The 9,369-nt window shown below is 31.4% G+C and overlaps 1 protein-coding gene across 1 annotated transcript in view; it reads right to left on the minus strand.

The window, feature by feature from the left end:
* Nucleotides 1-8,446, minus strand: part of LOC129230089 (dynein axonemal heavy chain 7-like) — a 179,190-nt gene extending 170,744 nt beyond the window's left edge. The window contains 1 exon segment of the mRNA XM_054864483.1: nt 8,276-8,446. Within this exon segment, the coding sequence (XP_054720458.1) occupies nt 8,276-8,446 (171 nt within the window).
* Nucleotides 8,447-9,369: the final 923 nt, after the last annotated feature.

The following is a 9,369-nucleotide window of genomic DNA, read 5'->3' on the forward strand; positions in this document are numbered from 1 at the left end:
AATAAAATAAGTTTAAGGAATTAAAATGCGAAAGAAAATGGTTCACAATTTGAATGGAATCGAGATTTCTTAAACTTGATTTAAAAAGACTTGTACCTTTTTTTTTTCGAGATAAAAGCTTATTTTTTCGACCATAGGTCGAGTTAGATCTGGAGTAAAAAAGGTCACTTTTTCCAATGGCGTCAAAAAGAAAGCTGCGTGACAATTCCTTCACTTTTTATTGATTTATTTAATGAAGAAAGTAGTGCCTAAATTTCAGCTAAGCCTAAAAAAATTCAAACTAAAAATGCAAATAACTCCCGCCATAATAAAGTTAGGATATTGAAACAAATTGCATAGAACGCGGAAAATTCTACCCTTTCTAACGATATGTAATATTAATATGTGCAAGTAATTTTTCACCCCCATATTTGAGAATTTATGTGAAAATTGGACGTAAATTGGAATAAAAAAAGAACTATTCATCGAATTTTATTCGAACTGGTCTGCAAACCTTTTCAGGACTTAAAGGAACAAATTGTGAAAATTTCAGCTCAATCGGCAAGGTAGTTCTCGAGTTTTGCGAGTTCAAACACACAGACGCTTTCTAGGGACTTCATTTTATACTATGAAGAGATTAGAAGGTTTAAGGGCTTACCCTGGATATTTTTCGAAAGAAACACAACCATAAGACACTTTTGATGATGTAAAGGAAAGCGATTACAGTCGAATCCCGACTCCTCGCGTAAGTCGAAATTTTGCGTTGTGGAAAAATATATACATACGATTTTTTTAAAGCATACCAAATACTTTTAAACACTAAAAAACACCCCCCAAACAGTTCTAAAGCATTCCAAAGTTTCTTGCCTAAGGAACTGAACTTTTACTGTATTTAAAAAAATAAAAAACTGTTATTCAACATGAAATACTTTATGGTGCACAAAATGAATGAAACTAAGTTCTGAATTTTTAGGGATATCTTTTCGTTTTGACTTTTAATTGTACGTATGGAAGAGTCACTCATACTGATTGTCCTGCTACCGTTGACGTTTTGTAGTTGATCAGGCATATCGAGAATCATAGCCTTTTTTTAAAATAATTATCGGAAACTTTCTTTTTTTCCCCATTTTCACAAACTTTAGATAAAGGTGACACTAAGGTGCTATCATATTTCATCAACTTTTATGTTCAGAATGAAAAAAATAAATAAATGAAAGATGCTGAGTGGTTATTTGATCCACTAGACTAGTTTGGTGTGGGAACTTTGGCTGTCAGTGATGCTTAAAGGAATGTAATAACATTACTGAAATGAATATTTAGTAGTCAGTAACGAAGCTGATACTTCCTTGCAAAAAAGTTTGAGTTGTAGGCGAAAAATTCGTGTTAGCTCTAAAACTCTTGGTTCGTGAAAAATTCGCGTTATAGCCATTTCGCGTAAGTCGAATTGCGTTATAGCGGGAGTTGACTGTACACTCCCTCAAAAATTTTTAGAAATTGAAATTTAAAAGAGTAAAAATCGCCCCCTCCTTGAACATTTTCTAGATCTGCCCTCGCTATTTAAGCCTGCCAATAATTTTTTAACAATAATTTTTATTTTAGTATATTTTTGGTTCACAATACGTGAATTCTCACATGCGTGGCACGTCCTATGTTGCTTAATAACTTGTTTAATTAAAAGTATATACTTATTTATTTATTATTCTTTTCACAAGTGTCTCAAACACTAATTCTTTAAATATATTTCATTTTTAATGTTGTGTTTTAGTTTGTTTTAATAGGATAAGGAGTCATGTCACACAATAAATTCTCACCTCCGTTACCTAAACACAAAATGCCATTCCTCCTTAACACGAGGCAGTAATGACATCACATTTTATTTTCCATGATACAAAGGAGCTCCCTTGTTTATTTTCAGTCATAAAGAAGTTGTAAGATTTTTGCCGAAAAACAAGAAGTATGATTTGGTTTTAAAACTAAGTGTGGTCATTGTGACATCTCTCTTCTGTGAACTTGAATTTTCGGGATGTAAATTAATGTAAAAAAAGAAGTGAACATGTTTTCATATGCTTGACATGTGCAGATTGTAGCAACACAGAAACAAAAATATTTCCCTGAAAAATGTATCTATTAAGCCTATATTAATGGAAAATTCCTCACCTCCATGTCACCTCTGTGTCAGACCTTATCAATGTCATTATTTCTGAGGCGAAAATAAATGGAGAAGAAATACATCAATCTTAGGTATTCAACCAAAATTAATAATTGCCAGTATACTCTCAAATTTGCTAAATACTATTTTTTAATACACATTTGAACTAAAAGGATAACTATTAATTAAACTTCACTATAATTAAGATAGCTTAACATTAGATTACCACTAATCATTAAAATAGCTCATTGTTTGCACAATTAAAAAAATTACTACTTTGATATTAGATTAGCCTCAATTTCAAAACACTAAAAGTTTTTTTTTTTTTTTTTTTTTTTTTATTTCCGTGAACTAGGCATTTTTTTAATTTTTTTATTTATGAGCAAAATAATTGGAACTTAGCAGGGCCATTGTTTACAGTTACTTCTAGTACGTAACACTTTCATGTAAGAATTAAAAAAAAAAGAAAACAAAAGGTTTCGGAGTTGAAAAATATTTACGTTCAAAAGTTACATTTTCTAGAGAATGACCCACATACACATTTTTTTTTAATTAGGTTTGTATTAAATAGAAACAAAAAAAGTAAAGATATGGTGAAACTTAAAAAAAATTATGAATCAATTTTATGGGTAATAAAAAATATTATGAAAAGTAATTTTAATATCAATAGACTAACACAAAAATTGCACCTCATTGTATCTAATAAGCTCACATTCAAGTGAATTATTTGAACTTGTAATATTTCATCCAAAATGTAAAGTAATTATATCAAAATTATTTTCAGAAAATACTAATTTCACTAAAAAAAATTCTCTAGCATGAGAGATAACAAGTAGGTAATGTGGGGCAAAGCAAAAAAGTGAAATAGTTAAGATAACTCGCTTTTTTCAAAATGAAAAAAATTGGAAATTTGTTTTGAAAATTACAGCACATAAAGAAAGAACAATAATTTTATACTAATTGTATTTTATAATAAAACTTGCATTGAAATATTATTTTCAATTTTTGGCAGTAATTTTTTCCTTAAAAAAGCAAAAAACATTCACTTCTCTTTCTTCCATCGGCTAAAATGAAAAATAAAATATTTTTCTAATAAAACAGCTTTTATTTGACATGGACAGATCCAGAAATTGTTATAGGAGAGGGCAGTTGATTTTTTAGTTTACCTCTACTATGTATCTAATTCACACATGCTTGATAGAGGGGGGAGCGTTGGAGAGCCGCACCACATTTTTATATGACGCGACTAGAATATCAAAATTTATCCAAGAACAAGCCTATTCCTTTCGTTTTCCCATTGAAAAAGTTATTCTAAAATTGCACATTAGAACTTTAATTTCATAATGATTCCAGGGCAATGTTTTGAAACCCCCTCTCCTTAACATTTTAAAATTGTTCTTTATTATTGGAATTTCAATTTCCAAAAATTAAAAGAGATAAGTCACTGCCCATTTCTTCCATAAACAGTACCTGAAATGTCCACAATCCCATCATTAAGACTTAAATTCTGCAAAATATACTCGGAGGAAAAACCCCAAACTCGTCCTCCTAATATCACCAAAGATTGTCTGAAATATCGCCCTTTTAAAACTTCAATTTCAAAAAAGTTCCGGGAGAAAGATCCGAAACCCATTCCTTTCCTTAATTTTGTCAAAGGTAGCATGCGCTTGAGTTTTAGAACTTCAATTTGGAACTCAAGGGAGGGGGAATCGCCCCATTGCCCCTCCCTTGTATCCGTCCTTGCTATTTGAAAATAAAAATATTTTTGATCAAATGCATGACTACGTAAAAGAATAAATGAATAGATAATAAAACAATAAGCGAATAAATGAATAAAGTAATTAATCAATATAGAAGAAAAAATAAATGAGTGAATAAAATACTAAATCAGCTAGAAAATAAGTAAATGAATGAATAGGTAAGTTAATTATTAAATGAAGGAATATAAATAACTAAATTATTAAATGAATAGATAAATGATTTAATAGATGATTGAGTAAGCAAAAGAAATGAAATACTGCACTTTGCCCTGCATGCACTCAACTAATTGTACGAAATATCTATATAAATAAAACAAAGAATGTATATATGTGTACATATGTATGTTCCCTATACAAATCCAGTTTTTGTCGGATTGCGCCCAAATTTAGCAGGGAGGTATTTGGGCACCCCAGAAGGAACGTGGGGGGGGGGGGGGTCAAACGTCAAAAAAGTACCAAACCAATCCAATTTTAAATTTAGTTTCCGAAAATAGAATTTAATGCCTCTTTCTACCCAAAAAAATTATCCGATTTTCTGAATTCAGGTTCCATTTGAACGCCCGCAAAAAATATTCCTACAATTGTTTCTCTTCTTTCGAATTTCACAAAAAACAAGGCTGCAAAATCACTGGGAAAAAAAGTTAAAAGCATTCTTAAGCCTAATATGGAACAGCATTTTCATATCGGAAAACTATCATTTGCGAAATCTCATTTTAACCCTACTAGCAAAATTTCTTGCATCACCCTTGACAGATCTTGATATTATACTGATGACGTCAATATTGAAGTGTTTCATACAGCATAAAGCTTGCATAAAGATTAAAAAGCAATATTACAATAACAACACATATGCAACATTGCATTCATCTTAAAATATCAATATTGATATTACCTTACAATAACAACATTTCATACATGTTGACGCCGTCAAGATGATATTGATTTCATGCTGTCACCGTCAAGGTAATTAGTACACAATAGAACAGGCGAACCTTCGTTGATACTTGCGCATGCGAACAGTTCTTTCTACCCAGCGTTCCTCGCATTTCTGGCACATCTTCTTCCTTCGACCTCCGATTCAGTTGGTTCAGAGGAGCTGCACGTGGCTTTGCTTTAGGCTTCGTTAAGTTGGTTGCTTAGTTATTAGTGTGGAATAGTATTGTTTAAGGAATAACTTATGAATGACTGTTAACTGCATTTGTTTATTAATATAGTACTAAACAACTAGTCATATCGCAAACGATGTGCGATCAATGTTAGAAATGGCCGAAAATAACTTTTTTTGTCCCTAGACTTTGAAACAAAGGACATGAAGCCCAGAATTTCGTATTATCACTTCAATCTCACGTAAGATTAATTTTATTCAATGGTTATTTATGTTATTCTTTAAGATAAATTCATATGTTTTGTCCATGGGATATTTTCAATGCTGACATCCATTTGAAAATGTACTTTAATATATTTATTTATTTATTTATTATTTTGCTATCTTTACTCTTAAATGTGCTATAAAAACTTCCGCAATTATTCCTAACTAGGCATTTTATGTCTTTATCATACAATTAGAAGCGTGAATTTAAAAAATAAGTCAAGTATTACGCAAACCGAAGAAACTTTCATTTTTTAAATTAAATTGCGAGTACTATTAATACCTTTATACGAATTTCCGATCAGATGTCAGCTTTAAGAAAATATTCTTAGGCTAGAAAACTATCTTGAAGAATAACAGAAATAATTAAAGAATGAAATTTAATTCTCGAGTTTAAAGTGAAAATAATACAAATAAATAAATAGATAAAACACCTTGCAAACGTGCTGATTTCATACTGTCATGTCAATGTATCCTGACATTTTCCTGTCATATCAATACGTGTGCAATATTACAAAAGCAAGATCATCTTGCCTAGACCTTGATTTCATGCTGTCATGACAACATCTTGATATTATGCTGTCATATCAATACGTATGCAAGATTACAAAAGCAAGATCATCTTGCCTAGACCTTGATTTCATGCTGTCATGACAACATCTTGATATTATCCTGTCATATCAATACGTATGCAATATTACAAAAGCAGCCTACCTTGATATTTTCCTGATATTATGCTGCATACACCTTGTCAGACAATATTGTGGCAGGCAGCTGACAGCATAAATGGAGTAACATAACAATATTGAGGCAGCATTAATGCAAGATTATTTTTCTTGCATGTCAACCTTTATGCAATACTGAGGCAAGATATTTTGCTTACTGGGAAATTAGCATGAATAAAACCATTCAGAAAGGTTGACCCTTTTTTTTTTCTTGACTGTGATTATTATTATTTTTTTCTTTTTTTTTTTTTGAGGTAAAAATGTCCTTTTTTGATTATTATTTGGCGATTTATCTTCTTTCTTTCTTTTTTTTTCTTTTTCTTGTACTGCCAGGAGAAGCTAATCAGGAAAGTTGAGTTTAACTTGTTCGGGAATTTTTGACTTGCCGTATTCTTTCTTTAAGAATGACTATTTTTACGGGAAATTTTGCAGTAGTTATTTTTTCTCTAACTGAAACACGATTGTTGAACATGCGTCACTTGACGTAACTTTTATTTTCGAGGTAGACCGTGCAAATCCCGGCAATGCAGCTAGTTTAAAATAAAAATAAGCTTTGTACAAAATAAAAATATTAGTAGGCCCCAATTAATGTTTAAAATGTAAAAACAATGGCTTTATCATTTTATAACAACAAAAATAGTTTTTGTATTTGTATACAAAATATTAATATACACTAAGTGTCCAAAAAAAAGTAGTGTTTGAATTATTAACGTTCAAATTTTGGAAGAAGGTGATTCAATGAGTATTAAAGATATTTGCATAAATCTTTGCTCGATGCAAGCTTAAAATGCGGTCGTTGCACAAGAAGACTGTTTAGTTCGAAGTAAGCATGGCTGGAATCGGTAGTTGTGTTTGAGGAAGTGATGTAACAGAGTTCAAAAGGGGCAAGTTGTTGGCCTCTACCAAAGTGGGACAAAATGCAAAGACATAGTTGAAATTAGTGGTATAAGATTGCGAACTGTTCAACGCATTATTAAAAGGTGGAAAGATGGTGGAGAAGCTACCTGTTCACGAAATCTTTGTGGTCGTAAATCCATTCTGAACGAACGTGACCGGCGTTCTCTAAAGCCATTAGTGAAGAAAAATCGCAAGAAATTGACCATTCAACTCACAGCACTCTTCAACGAGGGAAGTAAAACAATTTCCAAGTGCACAATGAGACGAGAACTTCAAAAATCGGGACTAAGAAGCTGTGTTACAATAAGGAAGTCACTTGTGTGTGCCATTAATCGAAGAAAGAGACTGCAATTTGCAAAAGACCATAAAAATTGGACTGTTAATGATTGGGGAAAGGTCATGTGGTCCGATGAGTCAAGATTTACGCTCTTTCAAAATGCTGGACGCATCAGGGCTCGAAGAGAGCCACACGAAGTAATGGACCCTACATGTCTCGTTCCCACTGTGCATTCTTTCGGAGGTAGTGTAATGATCTGGGGTTGTTTCTGCTCATCTGGACTAGGCTCGGCTGTATTGTGCACCAACCAAATGAAGTCTGCACAGTACTTTAACATCTTGGATGATCATGTTGTACCATCTATGGACTTTTATTTTCCTGACGGTAGTGGTGTATTCCAAGGCGATAACGCCAGAGTACCCCGAGCTACAATTGTTAAATCTTGGTTCGATAAGCACAATGCATCATTTCAACACATGATTTGGCCACCACAAAGTACAAACCTCAATCCAATCAAGAATCTGTGGGACGTACTCGAAAAGGATTTAAGATCATACACCACACTTCCTTCATCTATCGAATGTTTAGGAGACCTCTTGATGGAATTGTGGGCGAAAATAAAAAGAGATACTCTACAAAAGCTCACTGAAGCAATGCCACGGTGTATGAAAGCTGTAATACGCACAAAAGGTGGTCCAACCAAATATTAAGGCATGTTACTTTTTTTTTTTGGACACGTAGTGTATGAGTATCAATTTTTTAAAATTGCTTGTATTATTATATGCTTTGATCTTCAGGGATAACTTTTTCTGACTGGAATAGACTACATGTTAACTACATGGTTAAAGTATTACCAGATAGATGGCACTAAAAACATAGTAAATATTTTACCATTTCAATTTGTCCCACATTCCCTTATTTTAACTTTGGACTTATGGGAACCTGGAGAAAAATGTCTCGTTAACTTGAACTATAACAAAAATAAAATACAATGAAAAAATTTAAACAATGATCTAGATTGAAAACAACCAATGTATTTACCACCGACAACTTATCACAGTTTGTATGAAAAAATAAAATGTAAAGACTGATTCAAAATTCAGAAAATGCAATACTTACTCTAGCTGCAGTTGCACTTATGGGTCCTATTTCTTCTACAAAATTTTGCACTCCCAACTGTATTAGATCTTCAAAAGTCGTTGAAGTATCAGGGACAACACGTTTACCACAAATTTTGGAAACTTCTTTCCAGTGTCTTAATTTCATTCCAGGGTTGCATAACACATTCATTGCAGGAACATTACGCTGAAAATAGTAAGAATAAAAAATCATAGGCAAGGAACACTAGTAGAATCTTATCAGCTACTATTTCTCTTTTGACACATGCCATAAATCTTTTGAAGTAATTATTCCGAAATCTACTGCAATGGGAAAGAAAAAAAAATCCTTCTCAATTAAAAATTAAATAAAATACCATTAATGAGTTTCGAAGATAAAACCGCTGATGAATTTTGTTTTGTATAATGCTATGGTGTGCTAAGCTTTTTTGTACTGAAGAAAGTATTTCACTGAAGCCTTAGAATAGCCATTTTTGAAATTTATGATTTGCTTAAGTTAATAATTCATTTTAGGTTAGTAGTTTTATTTAATTAGTTATCTTTTAATAATTTTTCATACATGAACAGTCTCAAACAATTTTTTTTTTCAGCAATCATCTAATTTAAAGAGTAAAATACTTGAATTTGAAAGGAGAATTTCCAAAATGCTTACAGAAAAAAGAATGTGATTAATAACTTCCTGCACTTATTAGTACATACAATTTTAACACATTTTTAGTTTAGAAACAACATGCCAACATCTTTGATACGAAATAGAACTATATTTTTTGAAACAAGTGTATGAAGATAACCTGTAAATTTAGAAAATTAACTTGATTAACTAATCTTCTAGGCTAAAGGATAAAATAAACTAGATTTGAGATAAATCATAGCAAAGTACTTACAGATAAACGAGGTATAGCTATGTAAAATATTTATTTATATTTATGTTTAAAAGAATCATGCTGACATATTAACTGTAGAAGAAATTATGTTTCTAAAATAAACTTTTTTTTTCAATTCTGCAAAAATAATTGTTTTTGATGTTTGATAATATATGTCATTGAAGTAAAGAATATAAAATATAAAATTCAAAAAAGAAAATCTTTATAAAGT

This window comes from Uloborus diversus, chromosome 9, assembly GCF_026930045.1.
Source record: "Uloborus diversus isolate 005 chromosome 9, Udiv.v.3.1, whole genome shotgun sequence".
Taxonomy (NCBI): Eukaryota; Metazoa; Arthropoda; class Arachnida; order Araneae; family Uloboridae; genus Uloborus; species Uloborus diversus.